Source organism: Chiloscyllium plagiosum, chromosome 26 (genome assembly GCF_004010195.1).
Source record: "Chiloscyllium plagiosum isolate BGI_BamShark_2017 chromosome 26, ASM401019v2, whole genome shotgun sequence".
In the NCBI taxonomy this organism is placed as follows: domain Eukaryota; kingdom Metazoa; phylum Chordata; class Chondrichthyes; order Orectolobiformes; family Hemiscylliidae; genus Chiloscyllium; species Chiloscyllium plagiosum.
In genome coordinates this window covers 8,603,556-8,627,693 of record NC_057735.1, presented here as the reverse complement: position 1 = coordinate 8,627,693, position 24,138 = coordinate 8,603,556, and the positions used below count along the sequence as shown (strand labels likewise).

Genomic DNA, 24,138 nt, shown 5'->3' with positions numbered 1-24,138 from the left:
AGGATGGTGTGTGGCTTAGGTAGTGGTGTTCCCATGTATCTGCTGCCCTTGTCCTTCTAGATGGTAGAAGCCATGGGCTTGCAAGGAGCTGTTGGCGATTTGGTGAGTTAGTGCACTGGAGATGGTACACATTGCTACCACCGTGCAGCTGAGGTGAAGGGAGTATATATTTAAGATGGTGGATGGGCTGCTTTGTACTGGAGTCCAGTAAGTAATGAGGTTACTCATGTATATGTTTCCATGATTGTCCAGTTGACAAAATTGAGATGCACCATGGCCAGTAGAGAGCTACTATAATTACTTAAACAGCAAGGTGGTCTTGATTGACTCTTCCTGTGTAGTATTCCTCTAGAATTCTAAGATTCTACTGGTTACTGCTGAACATGACATCTCAAAGCATTACTGATCTATGTTTTTATTTATAATTTTGATTTGGAAGAATTAGGTGCTGAATGGTGGACAGACTACAATTGCTTATTATAGATATCATAATAAAATCAAATAGTAGGTAGTCTGAGGGAATGACACATTCAGATTAAATGATGCCCAGGTAAAATGATACAAAAACAGAGAAGTTGCTAGAAAACCTCAGCAGGTTTGGCAGCGTCTGTGAAGAGAAATCAGAGTTAATGTTTTGGGTCCGTTGACCCTTCCTCCGAACTGATGTTAATTAGGAAAATGTTGGTATAGCCCAGGTAAAAATGTTGAATCGTAACTTTCTTCATGATATGATGTGTTGGACTGGGGTGGTCAAAGTTAAAAATCACACAACACCAGGTTACAGTCCAACAGGTTTATTTGGAAGTACTAGCTTTTGGAGTGTTGCTCCTATTGGACTATAACCTGGTGTTGTGTGATGTTTAACTTTCTTCATGACATAGATTGCATTGAGTCCAACACCGGCACCTCTGTATCACAGAACAGAGAACATAGAAAGGTACAGCAAATGATCAGGCCCTTCAGCCATCTAGTGCGTGCTGTCCATAACGCTACTCTAAACTAATCCCATTTGTCTGCACATAGTCCATATCTCTCTATTCCCTGTCTGTTCATGTGTCTATTTAAACACCTCTTCAACATTGCTATCATATCAGTTTCGACCACCTCACCTGGTAGCACTTTCCAAGCACCTGCCACCCTCTGTGTAAAAGATTTGCCTTGCACATCTCCTTTAAATGTACCCCCTCACCTTAAACATTAATTTTGATATTTCCACCCAAGAAGACTTCAACTGTACAGCCTACCCATGCATCCCATAACTTTATATATTTCTATCAGGTTTCCCCTCAGTCTCCATCATAGATAGGATTGATGCAGGATTCAGCACTAGAAAAAATTCAGAGACACAATTCTGACCCATCTGAGGCACATTAATGCTAAAATGATAAGAGAGAAAGTTGGTGAATAATTTTCTTGGAATAATCCATTTTTTATCACAGTTTGGAGGAGGACACAGACAGCTTTAGTGAAATATTGGAATATTCAGAACTGAAAGGACCTTTAGGGGCATAAATCCATCTATGATTCTTCTATATTTCAATGTGCTGTTGCAAACTTCTTTTATCAGTGATGTATTTTCAATTCGGAGCAATATGGTCAAAGCTGATGATTAAGGGGCTGGAATAATCTTGCTGTAGTAGAGTCATAAAGGTGTACAGCACAAAAACAGACCCTTCTAGTCAATCTAGTCCCACCTGCCAGTACCCAGCCCATATCCCTCCAAACCCTTCCTATTCATATACCCATCTAGATGCCTTTTAAATGTTTCAATTGTACCAGCCTCCGCCACTTGCTCTGGCAGCTCATTCCATACATGTACCACCCTCTGCATGAAAATGTTACCCCTTAGGACTCTTTTAAATCTCTCCCCTCTCACCCTAAACCTATACGCTCTAGTTCTGGGCTCCCCCACTCCAGGGAAGAGACTTTGTCTATTTATCATGTCCATGCCCCTCATGATTTTATAAACCTCTATAAGGTCAGCCGTCAGCCTCTGATGCTCCAGGGAAAACTGCCCTCGCCTATTCTGCCTCTCCCTATAGCTCAGTCTCCAACCCTGGCAACATCCTTGTAAATCTTTTCTGAACCCTGTCAAGTTTCACTGGCCTCACAGTCTGCTTGCAGCTCTCTCATCCTCAGTTTAAAAAGGAAGGAGCAGAAGAATGTTTTAGCAGAGAATCAGGCCATTCGCCCCAACTAGCCCATGCTTCTGCTTCACATGAGTGTCCCCCTGCCCCTTTTCATTTAACTCCATCAGCAATTCTTCTCTTCCTTTCTTCTTCATTTTTTAAAAACCTAGTTTACTCATCTACTCCTTAAATGTACCTTTCTGACTCACCTCAACAACACCTCATTGTAGAATGTTATTATTTCTCTGGCATGGGTAATCTTGCATGGAGTACAATGAGATTCTGGTACCTGCCAAAATCTCCTTCCTGTAGATGGGGCCTTAACTATATGAATTACCTTTCCCCTTCTGTGTGACAAGGTAGAAGTCTGCTGCCCAGGCTATTCCTGGAAACACGGACTGGATATGTAATGAAGCCCATGCTGAAATGGCTCTCCTCATATTTCCTACCTATCTCCCTCCATCCCCACCACCATTATGGGATGAGGAATTACCCGAGTGATAGATTATATGCTGGATCAACCAGGAACTTCCCATTGTTGTGTCTTAGAGAGGAGATTGAACTCTGTGATATTGGTTTATGGAACAATGGTGTTGGAGGAAGAGTAGTGAACAACTCTGTATGAAATAAGGTCAGTAACAGTCTGAAAGTCCATGGCTTTGTTTGGTTACAGAGGTTATAGCCAAATGAAGGCTAGAAGATGATATCCACTTACAATCTAGGCCTTTATTTATTAGTTGATGGAATGTGGGCATTTCTGGCTGGACCAGCATTTATTGCCCATTCCTAATTGCCCAGAGGGCAGTTAACAGTCACGAGTAGGCCAGGCCATGTCAGAGCAGCAGATTTCCTTCCCTATAGGGACATTGTCCCTGACAATACTTTCATCATTAGACTCTTATTTTTGAGATTTTTATGAAATTCATGGTCCAGCATCTGCTGTGGTAGGATTCTAATCTGGGTCTCTGGGACAATACCTGGGTCTCTGGATTTATAGGCTAGCATTAATACTACGAGGCCATTGCCTACCTGCTTGCAGTGGTTCTGATTTTTGCTTCTAAGGTTCAGTGTTTGAAGTTCTTTTTTCTTTTCATCTGTTGCTAACTAGCTTCTTAACTTCCGACATGTTGTGCGACCATTTGTTCAGTTTACAAAAACTGTCAGTGGCTATTCATTCATTAATATACTTTTGCCCTCAAATTCTCCACCTTCTTCTGTCTGCTGTTTGATGCCCCTTTCTCCTGAATACAAAGCCTTGCCAAAACCATCTTTTTCATTCTACTCTATCCATTTTTCCCCCATCATTGTGTTCTGGATTCACTCTCCTCCCTGTCCTATAATCTTCTGAGATACCTTCCACCATGTTGTTGGGGCCATAGAATTGCAGGTTGTTGGTCGTGGTGATGTCAGTGATCCAGAGGCTCAGTAAATGCTCTCAGAGACGGGGTTCGTATCCCACCTTGGTCGAATTTGACTTCAGTTAACAAAACCATTGAGCAGCTGTCTTCAGTGATGATGATCATGAAAATGTCACCAGTTGTTAAAGCCCTAGCTGTGTCATTAATGTCCTCTAGGGAAGGAAATTTGCCAATTTTACCTCTCTGGCCTATATGTAACTCCAGACTTACAGTAATGTGGTTAGTTGACTGTAAACTGCCCTTTAATTGTGAGAGAAGCAACAAATGCTGGACTTAACAGCAATATATGTCCCATAAAAGAATGTTTTTAAAAAAGTCATAGAGTCATACGGCACAGAAACAGATCCTTCAGTCCAACTCATCCACGCCGACCAAGTTTCCCAAATTAAACGAGTCCCACTTGCCTGTGTTTGGCCCATATCCCTCTAAAACTTTCCCAATTCATGTACCAGTCTAAATGTCTTTTAAATGTTGTAACTGTGTCTGCATCTACCACTTTCTCTGGCAGCTCATTCCACACATGAACAACCCTCTGTATGGAAAACGTGCCCCTTAGGTCCCTTTTAAGTCTTTCTCCTCTCACCTTAAAAATATGCCCCCACCTGAGGGAAAAGACCTTTGCCACTCATACCGCTCATGATGTTATAAACCTCTATAGAGTCACCCCTCAGCTTTCTACGCTTCAGGGAAAAGAAAAGTCCTAGCTTATCCAGCTTCTCATAATTCAAACCCTCCCAGCCCAGCATCATCTTGGTAATTCTTTTCTGAACCCCCTCCAATTTAATAATATCCTTTCTATAGTGTGTTCTTTCGGACTTTACTGAATTAGTTAGTCTCTACAGTGCATGCAGTAAAGTTTCTTCATCTGACCTCAGGATCCCTATATTCAAGAAATTGGAGTGGGGGTGGTGAAGGGGGAAATAAAGTGAAAAGACATAAATGTTCCAAGATAAAAATAAAATCTTGTAGCTGCTGGAAGTCTTGGAATAAATACAGGAAGTGCTGGAAATACTCAATAGTTCAGGCAGCCACTATGGAGAGAATTCAGGAGTATTTGATTAAATTTATTATTGCCACATGTACCTAAGTACAGTGTAAGGTTCTGTTTTTGTGTGCAGTATAGGCAATTCATACCAGACAAAAATCATAGAATGATAGAACAAAGCGAGGAATACAGAGTTACAGCTGCAGAGAAGGTGCACAGAAAGCAAGATCAATATTAGATTTGAAATTTGAAAGGATCATTCAGAAGTTTAATAACAGCAGGGAAGAAGCTGTTCTTGAATCTTTTAGTGCATGTGTTTTAGCTTCTGTATCTTCTGCCTGGCAGAAGTGGTTGGAAGAGATTATATCCGGGTTGGGAGGAGTTTTTGATGACGTTGGCTGTCTTTCTGAGTCAGTGAGAAGTGTAGATGGAGTCAATGGATGGAATTGAATTGGATGATCAGCCATGACTGTATTAAATGGCTGAACATGTTCAAAGGGCCGAATGGACTGTGCATGCTCCCGGCTCCCATGTTCATGAGCTGCATTCATACCTGAGCAGCAAGGTACATCTTGCTTTAGCTTTGAATTTGAAAGCACCATGACTGGAATCTGGGAATTTTCAAAGCAAAGCTTTGTTTCCTGAGAAAACGTCAGTTTTTTTTTTAAAACATGTCTTCAAACCTTGCTGAGTGATGAGATTTCTGCAGTTGCAGCCAATCAGATGCAATTGGGGGCAGGAGTGGATTTCTGCATCCTCCCACCCCTTACCTGCAGCAATGACAGGTCTGACTCAAAGCTGCTCATTTCAATGAAACTCAGAAACTGGACTCAGTGCAGTGACGTGGGTGGCAGCACGTATAAAAGAAGCTGTAGGGAAGTTGGAGTGAATTTCAAATGCAGAAACCCATACACTCTGCATGGACCCTGTGTGAAGCAGAGAGGCAGAGAGGGAGAGAGATCAAGTAAATCAGTCTGCTTGTCCGAAATCGAACTTTTTTGCTAGATCAGAGAACAAGGTGTCAATCTTTACGAATCTTACCTACAAAAGTGACCCACCTGTGATAGCACATCCTGAAGAGGAGTTCAGTTTTCTTGCAGGTTCTTTGAGAAAACTAACAATTTCTACAAGGTACGGATTTCAGATGAGCATGATTTTTTAAATATCATCTTTATTTTTTAGTATGATGGAACTTATCCAGTGCAGATTTACTGCACCTGTAAATGATTACTTGTGTTTCATTCTCAATGGGGAGGTCATGTTTGTTTTAAAGATTTCTGTATTTACTGGAAGAGAAATGATTACTCCAGAATTTTCCATCGTGAACTGAAGAGCATTAAACTGCACCATTTCAATTATTGAATTGTCTGAATCAACTTGATCAATTACCCTCTTTTAGCCAGCATTTGTCAAGAGTTGATTACACCAGTCAGAGCAAAGTAACAACCATCTGGCGAAGTGATCCGATACCTCGGAATGGGTGCTGATACCTTACTTAACTCTTTTGCTTCTGGTGTTGTTTCTGATGAATGACATTCCTCCCGAATGTGTTTTGACTCTGCTGGATAAATCACAGAAGTTGCATTTAAATTTGAATTTTGTTGAGGTTCCATCACATAATATCCTTTGTAAAGTATGATTCTCTTATTCTATTAGCAATAACATTAGCACATTGGCATTAAACTCTATCTTGCTTAGTTCTACCTTGTGCTGTGATACTAATTAATGCTTTTGTCAGATTTTTGAATGGACCTGTTATATGTTGGAGTTGATCTTTCTCTCCACCTTCTCTGTAGCTGTAACACTATGTTCTGCATTCTGTTCTATTATCCTGACGTACTTATGAACGCTATGATTTGCCTTGATAGCACACAAAACAATAATTTTCACTGAATATCAGGATGTGTGACAATAATCCAATCAGGTTTTCACAGGGACCTGATAGCCAATTCCTAGAATCCCTACAGTGTGGAAACAGGCCATTTGGTCCAACAAGTCCACACCCTCCATCTGAAGAATATCCCACCCAGACCCATTCCTCTACATTTCCCCTGACTAATGCACCTAACCTACAGGTCTCTGAACACTATGGGCAATTTAGCATGGCCAATTCACCTAACTGCACAATTTTGGATTGTGGGAGGAAACCGGAGCAAACCCACGCAGACACAGGGAGAACGTGCAAACTCCACACAGACAGTCACCTGAGGGTGGAATCAAACCTGCGTCCCTGGTACTGTCAGGCAGCAGTGCTAACCACTGAGCCACCGTGCTGCCCTAGTTTGGACACAGTTAACCAACTCCAGTGCACACAGTAGTTGGGACTGCTGCAGTTTGTCAGTGATTACTGGGGCCAAGAAGCACTAATGTCAGCTAGGGTTTATATCATCATGCATTATTTGTTGAAGGTTGCTGCGTGGAACTCATGAATGATAATAAAAATTTGGGTGCTTTTCGAGGTTGAATAGTTTCAGTATAAGAAGGGTCAGCCCCTTCAGTCAAAAAATAAAGATAGTGTAAGGGTGGTGAGGAGAAATACAAACAATTGGAAACTTTCAACAGAAGAGGACGTTATCTAGAGGCACTTAAATATTGGTTCAGCAACTTGGGAAGCTTCTTCTGAAAATTGTTCTTCAGGTAGGTCATATACTATGATGCATCCAGAATGTGGTCATTAAAGGAATGAACGAGCATTATTCAAATATATTTACAAAAAAAATCTATTGAGTGAGTTTCTTTTAAAGCAGAAGTGATGGTAATAGGACAAATCATTCCTTTGTTGGACTGAACAATTGCTCTGTGATAAAGGAATGGAATGCCAGAACTGCTTTGAGGTGCTGAAGAGTTTAAGCCTTTGTATGCCAGGAATCTCCATTGTGATATAAATAGTAGTAGTCAGTTGTACGCCCCTGTGAACTTACGCTCATGCACACTCAGACTGAAATGAGTGTCGTGTTGATTATGCAGCTTGAATCTAACTCCTCTTTTCTCCAACAAAACCTTTCCTTTCTTGTTTCCATCAGTAATATTCTAATCATTGCGCCTGCAAATGACCTCTTTGTTGCAGCAAAGCTGTATCGACATGATTCTATATGTGTTACCTTCCCCACACCCACCACTCCCCTCGCCCCACGTTCAGTGAGTCATCACTATTTTAGAATCCAGTCTCAATTAATCATATCATAATTTTTTTTTTCCATGACCTCAGAGCTCCGTAACACCTGGGTCTCTCCTTACTCCTCAAATGCACAGGCTTCTAAAAGGACACATTACCATTCCAAACCCACAACGACTTCATTCGTTTTTCTCTTCTCCTTTTCACCCTTCGCATGCTGCACTGTGACTCACTGGCCCTTGAGTCTCTTACTCGGGAAAGGATAACCTGCATCTTCTGCATGCAAAGCGTCAGTGCAGCAACTCATTACAAAGCCTGCCTGTCGTGTCTGAGACTCCGTGAATGAATCTTTGCCACACGTCGACTTAAGACTGGTGCAATGCAATCATCTGAGAATAAAGTCTTCGTAGCTAGAGACTGACCTTTACAACTGGTCGCGCTCAGTCAGTGCCCTCGCATCCTTTAGGACTCATCTCCGTTAAATGTCAAATGCCTTTCATCATTTGAAAGAGGGGTTGGTGCTTAGTACTCACGTCAACAGAAAGAGCATCAAGTGAAATTTTGCCAAGTAAAATTAGATGTTTAATTGTTTGCTCAGCTCATTGATTATGAATCCTTTGCCATGGTAGAAATCACACAACGCCAGGTTATAGTCCAACAGGTTTATTTGGAAGCACTAGCTTTCGGAGCGCTGCCCCTTCATCAGGTGGTTGTGATGAAGGAGCGTCGCTCCGAAAGCTAGTGCTTCCAATTAAACCTGTTGGACTATAACCTGGGGTTGTGAGATTTTGAACTTTGTACACCCCAGTCCAACACCGGCATCTCCAAATCATATTTGCCATGGTAGGGAGGTGATGGCCTAATGGTACTATTCCTTAGACTATTAATCCAGAGACACAAGTGATGTCCTGGGAACCTGGGTTCAAATCCACCCATGACAAATAGTGGAAATTGAATTCAATCATAAACATGGAAATAAGTACCAAATAGTTTATGGTGGCACAGCAGCTCAGTGGTTAGCAGTGTTGCCTCATTGTGCCAGGGACCCAAGTTCGATTCCAGCCTTGGGTTACTGTCTTTGTGTGATTGCACATTCTCACTGTGTCTGTGTGGGTTTCCTCCGGGTGCTCTGCTTTCCTCCCACAATCTAATGATGTGCAGGTTAGGGTGAATTGGCCATGCTAAATCTCCCATAGTGTTCAGGGGTGGGTAGGTTAGATGCACTAGTCAGGGGTAAATGTAGACTAATAGGATAGGGGAATGGGGCTAGGTGGGATACTCTTCAGAGGGTCAGTGTGGACCTGTTGGGCCAAATGGCCTGTTTCCACACTGTAGAGATTCTATAAGTCTAATCATAGAATCCCTACAATGTGGAAGCAGGCCATTTATCCCATCGAGTTTGCACTGATCCCTGAAGAGCATCCCATCCTATCCCTGTAACCCTGCATATCCCATAGCTAATTCACCTCGCGTGTGCATTCCTGGGTACTATGGGGTATTTAGCATGGCCAATCCTCTTAACCTGCACACCTTTGGACTGTGGGAGGAAACCAGAGCACCCAGAGAAAACCTGCACGGACTAACGGGGAGAATGTGCAAACTCCACATAGACAGCCACCTGAGGGTGGATTCAAACCAGGATCCTTGGCGCTGAGGCAGCAGTGCTAACCACTGAGCCACTGTAATAATGACCATGGCTCTATTTGCTCCCTAAAACTCTTTATCTCTGTAACTTTCCCTGCTTTAAGATTCTGATTCAAAACCAATTTGACCAAGCCTTGGTCTTCCACCCTCCTTACGTAGTTTGATGTCAAACCTCATTTGGTAATCCTCCAGTGAATTAACTTGGAATGTTTTATTTTGTTAAAGATGCTAAATGAATGTAGTTAAAAATCACACAATACAAGGTTATAGTCCAACAGGTATATTGGGAAGCACTAGCTTTCGGAGCATCAATCCTTCATTGTGGAAGTTAAGATCATGCTCACAGAATTTATAGCCAAAGGAGTCCAGCGTCATGGAGAAGTGATACAGTAAACAATTTTAGATTAAAACTTTCATCTTTTATAATGGGATATGCTGGTTTCTGTTTTTTGATATGTAAATCCCAGAACTTCTTTTAAATTACATTCTCAAGATAGCTCAGCTTTTTAAACAATAGGTGTGAAGTCTGTCTGTCGGTCAGATTGACAAACCCTCCGTATAGTTTTACAGAGTTTCAGATGGATTCATGCGTTTTTTGAGCCAAATAAAATGTACTTCTGCAAGAACAAATTCACCCCATAAACTTATGTGTGTGCATGTAGGAGCAACAGATTAAGCGTCCATGTGGGCGTGTGCATGTGGGTGTGTGCATGTGAGTGTGTCCAAGTGGGTGTGTGCATGTGGGTGTGTCCTTGTGGGTGCGTGCATGTGGGTGTGTGCATGTGAGCGTGTCCATGTGGGTGTGTGCATGTGGGTGTGTGCATGTGGGTGCGTGCATGTGAGTGTGTGCATATGGGTGTGTCCACGTGGGTGTGTGCATGTGAGTGTGTCCATGTGGGTGTGTGCATGTGAGTGTGTCCATGTGGGTGTGTGCATGTGGGTGTGAGTGCACATGATAGAGTGTGTGTGTATGTCAGTGTGTGTCTGTGTAAGCTTGGTTAATTGTACGTGTAAGTGATTATAGGTTGTTTCCTTTAATGGTCTAAATGGTGGGAACTTGGGCCAATGTGGAGCTGATTTAATAGATCTAAAGTGTCCCGCAATTACCCTTCAAATTCCACTAAGTTGTCTCAGATCAGTTGTACTGCAGGCAAGGTGATAAAGAAGGCCCCAGTTCTCCCTCTTGTCTGCTTATTCCATCCTAGCAATGCCACGTGTAAAAAAAAATCCAAAAGAATTGTGGACGCTGCTAATTATAAACAAAAATGGAAATTGCTGGAAAATCTCAGTGAGTCTAGTAGCATCTCACAGAGTCATAGAGTTTTAGAGATGTACAGCACGGAAACAGACTCTTCAGTCCAAATCGTCCATACCAACCAGATATCCCAACCCAACCGAGTCCCACCTGCCAGCACCTGGCCCATATCGGTCCAAACCCTTCCTATTTATATACTCATCCAGATGCCTTTTTAAGTGTCGCAATTGTACCAGCCTCCACCACTTCCTCTGGCAGCTCATTCCATACATGTATCACCTTCTGCGTGAAAAAGTTGCCCCTTAGGTCTCTTTTATATCTTTCCCCTCTCACCCTAAACCTATGCCCTCTAGTTCTGGACTCCCCCACCCCAGGGAAGAGACTTTGTCTATTTATCCTATCCATGCCCCTCATAATTTTATAAACCTCTCAGCCCTCCGACGCTCCAGGGAAAACAGCCCTAGCCTATTCAATCTCTCCCTATAGCTCAAATCCTCCAACCCTGGCAACATTCTTATAGATCTTTTCTGAACCCTTTCAAGTTTCACAACATCTTTCCGATAGGAAGGAGACCAGAATGGCATACAACATTCCAACAGTAGCCTAACTAATGTCCTGTACATGACCTCCCAACTCCTATACTCAATATTGACCAAACACCTTCTTCACTATCCTATTCAAGTTTCACAACATCTTTCCGATAGGAAGGAGACCAGAATGGCATACAATATTCCAACAGTAGCCTAACTAATGTCCTGTACATGACCTCCCAACTCCTGCTCAATATTCTGACCAAACACCTTCTTCACTATCCTATCTACCTACGATTCTACTTTCAAGGAGCTATGAACCTGAAGTCCAAGATCTCTTTGTTCAGCAGCACCTGCTAGGACCTTACCATTAACTGTATAAGTCCTTCTAATATTTGCTTTCCCAAAATGCAGCACCTCACATTTATCAAAATTAAACTTCTCAGTCCATTGATTCATCTGATCAAGATCCCGTTGTAATCTGAGGTAACCTTCTTCACTGTCCACTATACCTCCAATTTTGGTGTAATCTGCAAAATTACTAACTACACCTCTTATGCTCACATCCAAATCATTTATATAAATGATGAAAATTAATGGATCCAGCACCGATCCTTGTGACTTTTCACTGTTCACAGGCCTCCAGTCTGAAAAACAACCCTCCACCACCACCCTCTGCCTTCTACCTTTGAGCCAGTTCTGTATTCAAATGGCTAGTTCTCCCTGTATTCCATGAGATCTAACCTTGCTAATCAGCCTCCCATGGGGAACCTTGTTGAATGCTTTACTGAAGTCTACTGCTCTGCCCTCATCAATCCTCTTTGTGAGTTCTTTAAAAAACTCAATCAAGTTTGTGAGACATGATCTCCCACACATAAAGTCATGTTGACTATCCATAATCAGTCCTTGCCTTTTCAAATACGTGTACATCCTGTCCGTCAGGATTCCCTCTAACAACTTGCCCACTGACGTCAAGCTCACTGGTCTATAGTTCCCTGGCTTATCCTTACCACCTTTGTTAAACAGTGGCACCACGTTAGCCAACCTCCAGTCTTCTGGCACCTCACCTATGACTATCAATGATACAAATATCTCAGCAAGAGGCCCAGCAATCACTTCTCTGGCTTCCCACAGAGTTCTCAGGTACACCTGATCAGGTCCTGGGGATTTAGGAGAGGAATCAGAGTCAACCTTTTGGATCCAGTGACCCATTTTCAGAACTTACCAGGTGTATGTGGATTTCTGTTTGAGGGTAGGTTCAGACTTGGCATTATCATCAGTATAAAATAAACCAAATGAATTCTGGAAATCCTCACGTTATTGGTGAGGCTTTGCAGGTCATGTTATCTCACAATAATATGAGTGCAATGCCCACAACTTATTGTTGACTGAGGTTAACTGAATGGACAATCGCTGGCAGGGCACACACTGTTGATGTTTCTCAACACTGGTTGTATGAAAGACGTTGATCATTCGACAAGGCAGAGGAGATAGACATGGACTGCAGTGGTTCAAGAAGGCACATCACTACCACCTTGTCAAGGACAATTAAGGATGAGCAATAAATGATGGCCTAATCAGTGACACCCACACCCCATAGATGAATTTTAAAAAGCAGAGAGGATATTGCCAAGGACACCCTCAGCCCATGACCAAATAAAGAGATAACATTTTTGAGGGAGAAGGGGTTGAAGAACCTGGGGGGCTGAGATGAATGATTAAAAAATAAAATTAAAAATTGAATGTTAAGTATTCTAGGTAGGGTGCTGTAGGAATAATATTATTCTGTTGTGATCATGTCAAATCTAGCCACCAGATTGCATTAATCAAGCACTCTGCAGAGCTGGATGTATTTGTTTAACAGGGTCTCTGTGGATAAATCTGCACAGTTTGGAGTGGGTTGCCTTTACTCACAGAACAAAGGCCAGCAACCCTTCTGCTCAATGCTTTGATCCACCATCTCCCACTCACTTCCAAGAGACACACTCAAGAAATTAATCACGTCAGAGTTTTGGCTTGCAGAAGTACAGATTTACAGATATACATTCCTTCCCTGCATCTCTTTTAGAAAACTGATGGATTTTGTTTCATTCTGACCACAGTAAATACATTTCTATCAGTTAATCTTTCAAAACTGTGCTCTGAGCTAAAATTTTATAGCTCAAGTTGGATGCTGTCTTTCTCAATCTCACTTCTGGGCAAGGTAGCCACAGGATAGGGTATAATATTGGTTCTAGAACCTTACTTGATATGGAACTCCAGCATCCGCACTCAGAGTAATATATCAGGTAGGATTGTAATCAATCATGCCAGTTACCAACAAGTGAATTAGGTTAAAACTGATGATTTGCATCTATGCTGTACTATCCCTACCTCTGATTTGGAGGTGTCAATGTTGGACTGGGATAGACAAAGTTAAAAATCACACAATATCAGGTGATAGTCTAACAGGTTTATTTGGAAGTACTAGGTTTCAGAGCGCTGCTTCTTCACTGGTTACCTGATGAAGGAGCAGTTCTCTGAAAACTAGTACTTCCAAACAAACCTGTTGGACTACAACCTGGTGTTGTGTGATTTTTAACTTTATCCCTAAATAAACCCCTTATAAGGATGTCACACCAACTTGCGACACCTCCTCCCTCCAGCCATGCACCAATATCTACCTCACCATCGCTCAACCAATTCACCATTCCAATCAGATAACCTATCCATCAATTTATTATAGAGAATATCCAAGACAGAAACAGATCACTAAAACTGACTAGTCTGTGTGGCTTATACCCCACGGGTCTCTTTTCATTCCATCTGCCTCATCTCAGCCTGACAGCACATCTTTCTGATCCCTTTTTTCTCATGTATTTAATTTCCTTGTGAAAGCATCTAAACTATTTGCCTCAACCACTTCCTGAGATAGTGCTAATGGTGATGATGTAAATGGTAATATTACTTTGATATCAGCAGCGCAGAGGAAAGCATGTGGTTGAGACTTGAGGAGAGGTGACCAACCACTGTGGTCAGGATCATGTATATCCCAGTGTCTCTAAAGAGTTTAAGTCTCGCCAAGTGTGGGGAGGGATTGCTGTAAGTTATGAGATGCAGGTTGTTTGGAATAACAAGACATTATGTTGTCGATTGGCAATACCGCAGTGAGCTCAGGGAGTATAGGATCCATGTAATGACAATCATACAGGCTTCAGTCTGTGGGAGAAGCCTAATGCATACAGTCCAAGGTATGGCAGTAATCATTTTGCACATTCAAGTGATTGCTTCTGAAGATAACTTTTTTTTATGTTTCATTTGTGAGCAACCATCTTGCATTTATGGTCTGGATTCACCCACAAATTAAAATATTTTCTCCACATCTACCCTGTCTAACCCATTCGTCATCTTTAAAAAATTTGTATCAGGTTCCCCTTAACAATATATCCCCAAGCATGCTTAAGCTTTCCTAGTCGCTATATTCTCTCAGTTCCAGTACCATCCTTGTGAAGTTTGTGAATTTCTATTTTTTGCACTTACCCCTGTGGTTCTGTGTTGTACTCTCTTGCTTAGACTTTGGCCAATTTATGCGTCCTTTCTGTCACCCAAAGAACTGCTGAATCAAACCTAGCAGCCAAGCCTCTTGTCAGTATTTTAATAAATACACAGTTGATAAATGTGAACATCCGTGATAAATCATCAGAAGTTGCTTGGCCTTCCTGCTTGAGTCCATTTTCCCTGTCTCTCCAAGAATATCTAATTAAGATAAGCTAAAGAACCACAAATGCTGCAGATCTGAAACAAAAGAAACATAAATTGTTGAAAAAACTCTGGGGGGGGGGGGGGGAATGATAGTTGGAGATGGAGCCCAGAGCGAGAGAAAGAAAATGTACTGAAAACAACAAATGCTGGAGATCACAGCGGGTCAGACTCTTCAGAGATGAAGGGTCATCTAGACTGGAAATGTTAGCTTGCTCTCTCCCTGTGGATGTTGCCTGACCCACTGTAATTGAGTTTAATTCAGATAAATGCGAGGTGCTGCATTTTGGGAAAGCAAATCTTAGCAGGACTTATACACTGAATGGTAAGGTCCTAGGGAGTGTTGCTGAACAAAGAGACCTTGGAGTGCAGGTTCATAGCTCCTTGAAAGTGGAGTCACAGGTAGATAGGATAGTGAAGGTGATGTTTGGTATGCTTTCCTTTATTGGTCAGAGTATTGAGTATAGGAGTTGGGAGGTCATGTTGCGGCAGTACAGGACAATTGATTAGGCCACTGTTGGAATATTGCGTGCAATTCTGGTCTCCTTCCTATCGGAATGCTGTTGTGAAACTTGAAAAGGTTCAGAAAAGATTTCCAAGGTCGTTGCCAGGGTTGGAGGATTTGAGCCAAGAGGAGAGGCTGAACAGGCTGGGGCTGTTTTCCCTGGAGCGTGAGGGGTGACCTTATTGAGGTTTACAAAATTATGAGGGGTGTGGATAGGGTAAATAGACAAAGTCTTTTCCCCGGGGTCGGGGAGTCCAAAACTAGGGGGCATAGGTTTAGGGTGAGAGGGGATAGATATAAAAGAGACCCAAGGGGCAACTTTTTCATCCGGAGGCTGGTACGTGTATGGAATGAGCTGCCAGAGGATGTGGTGGAGGCTGGTACAACTGCAACATTTAACAGGCATTTGGATGAGTATATGAATAGGAAAGGTTTGGAGAGATATGGGCCGGGTGCTGGCAGGTGGGACTAGATTGGGTTGGGATATCTGGTCAGCATAGATGGGTTGGACCGAAGGGTCTGTTTGCATGCTGTACATCTCTATGACTCTATGACTCTAAGTGGATTACTTAGGCTGGCAAGTCCACTTCCTAACAACTCGAATACTGGATTGCTGAATTACAATAATTATTTCCTTGAAGCAATGTTCAACACCCACTTTCTTTTGCAATTCACCAGTATTCCACAGTGGTTTCCAGGATGAGAACATTCCTGCTGTTCCTGATGGTCCTCTGTTTCGATAGACAGCTTGCAAACCCCCTGGAGATGGACTGGGACAGAGATGTTTCAATGCGTAGACCGCAGCTTGCAGGTACAGTTAGCTTTGTGTGAGATTTTGTGACACATAGTTCATTTCTTTGCTAAACAGACATAAAGTTTAGAACCTCTGAACTGAGCAAAGGCCTTAAAATATTCATTGCCCCACCCCCATTAATGTCAATGATCTGACTGATGACATTGTAATGGAGCCTATCGGTGGGCACCCAACATGCCTGAATGTTTGCAACAATCTTACCAAGAGCTGCCCTTTTAGCTTAGAACTGGTCGAAGGATGGGCCACAGGATCAAGTGCAATTGAGAAATACTGCAGTCTCCAAAGCTCAGCCACCTCATCACCAACTGGATGTTATGCTTCATCACCTGAGAATCAAAAGGGACCAAAACATGCCCTTGTCGAGGGTTGTTAAAATTAGGGCATTGAAGTGGGAGGAATTGTGGGAAAATTTCAATGCTTTGTGTTTTTACAACCAGCAATATTGAGATTACATTTATGAACCAGCAATCCCATTTGTAATAGTCATGAAACTATTGGATTGCTTTTTACAAAATACATGAAATATCTGATTCACTGATTTGCTTCTAAGATTTTGTCCATATCCAATTGGTTTACAAAAGGACATCCAAAACTTAAATACTTGAAGCTACATTGCTAAACCTGTGAATTTCAATGATAAGCTTGAATGGTTTCAATTAATTAATGTCAACAACAGGATCAAGCATAGTGTCTTATAAACTTCTGAATTGTGGTTAATTATGCACTGGAAGAGATTTGAGTTCTGTACTCAAAATATTAACTCTGTTTTTCTCTCCACAGATGTCGTTAGTCTTTCTGAATTTCTCTGCACTTTCTGTTTTCATTGCATAGGGAACTAGCTCAATGTATTGCATTGGAATGCCATGCCTGAGATATAAACTTTGTCAAGACATAAATCTCCATAAATGGTAATAGAAGCATGCACATAAAACAAAATATTCACACACGTGCTTTGTATACATGGACTGTTATTTATGCAAATACAGCAATTACAGTACAGGGGCACATATCTTTTAACGGAGGTGTCTCAGTATGATTGAGTTACTCGCTTCTCAAAAGCTGAAACATTAGCCTTTTACACATTCTCTCTCCATTTTATACTTCACACCAGATTTGGAGGACTGAAATTTGAGAGCCAATACCATGTGGAGCACAGGTGGATTGACTCCTGGGCAACATTCTTCACATTTGCTGACAGTAAAGACATCTGAACAGTCTCGACTTTGACCCTCCTCAATATATTACATTCCAATGAAGCCGATAATTAAACTCAAATCCCCTTTGGGGTCTTGTGAGATTGACTACTCAGGCAATAAAACTCCGTTGCAAATTCTTGAGAATCATTTTTCTGATCAAAATTTTAAAAATGGTAGTGGTTGCACCACCTTTTGGTAGAGTCAAAGAAAAGAATAAATTAGTTTTAATAACATGATCAGATATTCGTAACATATGGTTTGAATCAGGCTGTTCAAGTTGCATGAAATTTCTTCGTGTGTTACATGAATTGAGCTCTTACTATTATTCGTTGCAAAGAAGGAAGATATTCCGACATTCATTTTTTTAGACAAACCAAAGTTAATACCAGCAATCCTTGGCTCTATGTTTTGCTTCAGATATTCAATACGGGCAGCACGGTGGTGCAGTGGTTAGCACTGTTGCCTCACAGCGCCAGAGACCCGGGCTTGAATCCAGCCTCAGGCAACTGCCTGTGTGGAGTTTGCACGTATGCCCTGGGTGCGGTGGTTTCCTTCTACAGTCTAAAGATGTGTAGGTTAGCTGGGTTGACCACGCTAAATTGCTTGTAGTGTTCAGGAATGTGCAGGCTAGGTGAGATAGCCATGGGATTTGCAGGGTTACATGGACAGGGTAGGTCTGAGTGGGATGCTCTGTGGAGGGTTGGTGCAAACTTGATGGGCTGAATGGCCTGCTTCCACACTGTAAGGATTCTATGATTTGTCATATTGTTCCCTTATAGGATGCTCTTGATCCCACCTCAAAACATTTTTTTCTGTAAAGAGATTTCTTCCAATTTCTCATCTCTTTCTCAGTGATTATTTGGATAGAAATGTAGTGCTGTACTAGCATACTTCCTGACTCATTACAGTCCTCTGTGACCTCTGCTATGAGGCATCACTGCAGGCAGCCATCTTAAAGGCAGTCTGAACAAAGACTAAATACTAACAACATTGTGCTCGTATTATGGTGCTAGGAATGGAGTCAAGATTGAAAGTTGAAGAGCTGTGAGAGAAGCACAGCTACTAAAAGAGGAATGCAAAAATGTTCAGAGATGCTGAAAGCTTTTAAACACTATTGAAAAGGAAAATAACCAAAAAGGCAGGCTGTGGCTGAATCAGTGACAGTAAGCAAGACAGCAAGCAGATACAGTTGACCATGGAGAGATATCATTAAAAGAGTCCGATGAACCACACCACTTCATACAACCTAGTCAACTCAATAGATGGTAAATGGTTTACAACTGTTGTAGTGAAGATAGTCACCTTTTATGAGGATGAATGATCAACCCATAGTTAAAGCCTCACCTTCATCCAACTATGCTCCCACTTCAACAAATTCAACACGTGTCACGATGTTGAATTTTTCTTCCGCTGCCTCTGTGCATACTTTTTCCATCTGGACTCCCACCCACCCTCCAAGGACCCCTTATCCCACCTCCAACATACTCAATCCACCTGGACCACCCCCTGCTGGCCTGTTACCCACCCTCGATCTCTTCATCTCCAACTGCCGCTGCAACATTGATTGCCTCAACCAGTCCACCTCTCTCACTCACTCCAACCTCTCACCCTCACAACACACAGTCCTCCACTCCTTCCGCTCCAACCCCCAACCTCACCATCAAACCAGCAGACAAGGGGACGCCCTGTGGTAGTTTGGTGCACCGTGTTCACCGCTAAAGACAGGCACCAACTCATAGACACCTCCTCCTACTGCCCCCTCAACCACGACCAACCCTCCAATCACCAAACCATCATCTCCCAGACCATTCACAACATCATCACCTCAGGTGGATCTCCCATCCACAGTCTCCAACCTCATAGTCTGGGAATCCCGCACCGCCCGGTTCTACTTATTAGCCAAAATTCACAAACCTAACTGCCACGGGTGACCCATCATCTCTGCTTGCTCCTGCCCCACCGAAATTATCTTCTCATACCTTGACACAGTCCTGTTCCCTTTGGTCCATGATCTCTCCACATACATTTGGGACATCACCTCCTCCATGACTTTTGGTTTCCCGGCACCCAATGCCTCATCCTCACCATGGACATCCAGTCCCTGTATGCATCCATCATTCGATTGGCTGAACTGGTCCTCACCCTCAACAATTTCTCCTTCGAATCTTCGTATATCCTTCAGACCAAAGGAGTAGCCATGGGCACCTGGATACGTGAAACAGTCCATCTTCCGCAGCTATACTGGCATCATTCCCTGCCTTTTCCTCCGCTACACTGATGGCTGTATTGGCACTACCTCATGCTCCCACAAGGAGGTTGAACAGTTCATCAACTTCATGAACACCTTTCACCCGGACCTCAAGTTCACATGGACCATCTTGGACACCTTCCTCCCTTTCCTGGACCTCTCCAATTCCACTTCCAGCAACCGACTCAACATGGACATCTACTTCATACCCACCAACTCCCACAGCTACCTGGACTACACCTTCTCCTACTCCCCCCATCCCACCCCAGTCAAAATGCTATCCATTACTCCCAATTCCTCAGCCAATGTCCTGTACAACCACAATATATGACTTCCCAAGTGCTATAATCAAAGGGCTGAGCAATGAGGGCAAGAATGCCAAACACCCTTTTAACCACCCTGTCTATATGCGATTCAAACTTCAAAGAATTATGTACCTGCACCCCTAGGTCCCTCTGTTCTACAACACTACCCAAGTAGTGATGAACCTTTTAACTTATTCCTTTACTTTTCTATTTTTGTACCTAAGATTTTTCACCGAGGTACCTTTGTACCTAAAGATGGCACTAGGAACGGTGACATTGAACACTTTTCACTGTACTCCTGTAACCCCATGAGAGTAGGCGTGACAATACAACCTAAATCTGAATCTAAATCTAAAAAAAATTGGACTGTTTACCTCCAGAAAAGGAGATTAAGGATTATATCAGCCAATGCAGTGAATGTAACTGTATCAAGTTAAGCAAGTTAGAGTCACTGGTGTACATGTCAATGCAGACAGATCACAGTTGCAACAAACAGAGAGAATGCTGGAGAAACTCAACAGGTTTGACAGGGTACATGGCGAGAAACAAAGTTAACGTTTCAAATCTGGTAGACTCTTCTTCAGGACTGGAAGGTGAGAACGGCCGTAGATGAATCTGGGAGTAGACCTCTTCACTCTTGCAGGAAATGATCATCTTATCACTGTAGACTCATATGTGGTCTATTTAGAGTTAGACCAGTTGATTTCAGGAACTCCCAACGAGATTGTAGAATGCTTGAAAACACACTTCAGATTTTAAGGCATGATAGATATTGTGATGAGTGAGAGTGCCCCTCAGTTCACTAGCAAATAATTCATCTGCTTCAAAAAGGATTGGGAAACTTAACATCATCATCATCATCTCACTACTCCCAGTCAAAGGCTGAGGCAGCAGAGAACATTATCAAAGGGATCAAAAAGAACTCAAACAAGTTGAAGAAATACACACACTGAAGACATGGAAAGTTGTCCAATATAAAAATTAATATCCCATTGCAAATAAACTACACTTCCGATTGTGAAAAAACTACTGAAGGCAGCAATAGAAAAAGAGAAGAGGGACAAAACAAGGCAAAATGGCATTTCTGTAAAATGGCAGAAAATTTCATTTTGCAGAGTCTGGATATGGCTGAGTTACATGCTATTCTTTTCACAAGTTTAAACCTCTCTCTCTCTCTCTATACCTCTCTTACATTCTCACTCCATCTGCAACATCAGTAATTAACGTTGAAAACTGATCCAAGTTAAGGGGGTTACCATTGGAGAATCAGAAATGGATGGAGGACATGAGTAATGATGAGGGGTGTAATCCCCCTCATTCAAATCCTTCATGATTTTAAGATCTATTATATCTCATCAAAATAGCCAATAAAAAGATTTCATTTGAGCACAATCAGCTTTGCAATATTTATAAAATCTGGCTTGACGGTAAGAGAGTCTGTGATCATTGTGTCTGTTCTGAAAGAAATTTACTTCACTGTGTCACACTTTTGTATTTTAACAGTCAGACCCTTTGATCACACGAACTCTGAAGAACTCCACCAGGCAGTTGGTTTTCCCTGTTCCAGTCACCCACGGGACCCGAGTGTGATAACAAATTCCAAGAATCCTCTTTACAATCTCTTCCGAAGACAACAGGCCCTCAGCTGGGAGCTGTGCATAATAAAGCTCATCCTGAACAAACACCACTCACGAGGAGCTGAGTTAGATTTGGTGAAGAGGGAGAAAGATTTGGTGAAGAGGGAGAAAGATTCTGCCTCGTACAACTGGAATTCTTTTGGATTAAGATATGGGAAGAGTCTGGTTGATGGTGAGAAGAAATGAGAGGGATGGTTTCAGATATTATTACGCTGTGGGCCATGATCAGATGGCCTATTACTTACCAGAGATACTATAAATTTATTGTTTATTAATAGCTGGCATCAGAAGGCATGCCAATTATTTCCTCTGTAATTAACTTCATATAAAATCTTACATGAAGTTTAAATGAAGCATTGAATGAATTTGTCATTAGAAATGAAGTTTTGAATTGAATTGAATCAGCTTTACTATCATATGTAGTCAAATGAGTACAGCGAAAAGTTTACAAGTCACTAGTTATGGCACCCCCTTCCATACAAGTTACCTAGGTACAAGTGCTTAAGTATTTGGTATAAAATTGAAAAAATAATAAATAAAAAGTATAGCATAAGAATAAAAAGGAGAAATGAAAAAAATAAAAGTACACAATTTACCTTCCTTCCACCCCAGCCCGGCTGGCACTGCGTCTCCAGACCACACTAGGCCAAGCCTCCAGATCACACTGGGCCTAGCCTCCAGATCACACCTAGCCTAGCCTCCACGCTATACCAGGCCAAGCCTCCAGGCTACACCAGGCCAAGTCTCCAGGCTACACCAGGCCAGGCTTCCAGGCTACACCAGGCCAAGCTTCCAGATCACACCGGGCCTAGTCTCCAGACCACACTGGGCCTAGCCTTCAGGCACACCAGGCCCAGTCTCCACACCACAGCAGACCAAGTCTCCACACCACAGCAGGCCAAGTCTCCAGGCCACACCGGGCCTAGTCTCCAGACCACACTGGCCCTAGGTTCTAGGCTAATCCGGGCCTAGCCTCCACACCACACTGGGCTTTGAAACTCGAGGCCTTGCCTCCAGTCTGCAAAGGGTCTTCACCTCCTTGTGATGGCCTCCAGTCCATTTACCTCCTACAAAAATTGACAGGCACACTATTCACCACATAAAGGAAAATGTAACAGCTAGTAATCCCTCCTCAAGTGATGATGAGTTCCAGTTCGCAAAGGGGGTCCCAAATTGCTATGATAATCTGCATTTTTACAGCATGTAATCAGGACAGTTTCCAATATTCTTTCTATCACATTGTTAATCAAGAATTTCTCCCATACTTACTACCTGCCATTGGTGTGTACTGGGGAAGGAACTGCAGTTTGCTACTCATACTGTTTAGCCATGTTATTATCACACCTTCATTGGGTATCAGTCCTTGTGTGGGACTTAAACTTCAAAGCTCTGCCTGAGCAGTAGGGACAGTAACCCCGACATGATAAGACTTCCATAGCTTCAGAAGTATCAGCAACATTTGACGCAAGGAAGCCACAGGCAACAATTGTCACTTGTTATCTGTCAGAAAGAAAGAGTTGCATTTATACAGCACCTTTGACTACCTTTGGTTAGCCTAAAGCGCCGATGGAATATTTTGAAATATAGCTACTGTTATGATCTAAAAAATGTAGCAGCCACTTTTTTCCCCAGTAATGTCCCATTAACAGAGTGATGTCAAACTAGAGACCATGGAGAGCTTCTTGCTTCATAATGATGGAGATAAGACCATAAGAAATAGGAACAGGAATAGGCCATTTGGCCCCTTTAACCTGCTGCATCATTCCATAGGATCATGGCTGCTCCGGCATTCCTCAACTCCAGTTGTGCTTTGCCTATAATCCTTATTTTCTCAAGATTTTATGTATCTCAGTCTTAAATATGCATGGGTTTTGCCTTTGGACATTCATGCATACAGTTCCCTCCTGATAGGCAACATTTAATTTACAGGTAGGGAATATAAGAAGGCAGCTATAGTTTGCTCTCAGCGTCAACTAAAAGTCATAGTGTCATACAGTATGGAAACAGACCTTCCAGTCCAACCAGTCCATTACCGACCATAATCCCAATTAAACTAGTCCCACGTGCCTGCCCTTGGCCCATTTCCCTCCAAACATTTCTTATTCATGTACATATCCAAATGTCTTTTAAATGTTGTAACTGTACCAACATCCACCACTTCCTTTGGAAGTCCATCCATACACGAACCTCCCTCTGTGTGAAAAAATATTTTTTAAAAATATTTCTCTTCTTCCCTTATCCCTTAGATTTGAAATCCCCCACCCTAGGGAAAAGGCACCTGCCATTCACCTTATCTATACCCCTCATGATTTTATAAATGTCTTTCATGTCACACCTTAACCGCCTACGCTCCTGGGGAAAAAAGCTTCTCCTTATAACTCAAGCTCTCCATTCCCAGCAAAACCCTGGTAAACCTTTTCTGAAAACTTAACAATATCCTTCCTATAACAGAGCAACTTGAATTGGACACAATACTCCAGAAGAAGCCTTACCAAAGCACCTTGTGCAACTTCAACATAATGTCCCAACTCCTATACACAAAGGTCTGAGCAATAGAAAAGCAATATAATAGAGCTAGGGTCATAGAGTCAAAGAGATTTAGAGATATACAGCACGGAA

At 42.3% G+C, this 24,138-nt stretch overlaps 1 protein-coding gene across 3 annotated transcripts in view; it reads left to right on the top strand.

Moving 5' to 3' along the window:
* LOC122563066 (vesicle transport protein GOT1B-like) overlaps positions 1 to 21,979 on the top strand; it is a 38,401-nt gene extending 16,422 nt beyond the window's left edge. For 2 of the 3 annotated variants that reach the window (XM_043716431.1, XM_043716430.1), the window contains 2 exons: positions 15,998 to 16,130; positions 21,386 to 21,979. Coding sequence is in view for 1 of the 3 variants with exons in the window: in XM_043716430.1 (XP_043572365.1) it covers positions 16,019 to 16,130; positions 21,386 to 21,705 (432 nt within the window). In the remaining 2 variants the exon portion in view is untranslated. Of the gene's footprint in view, positions 1 to 4,831; positions 5,664 to 15,997; positions 16,131 to 21,385 lie in introns of those variants that run through there. The other variant, XR_006315478.1, reaches the window with a different exon arrangement.
* Positions 21,980 to 24,138: the final 2,159 nt, after the last annotated feature.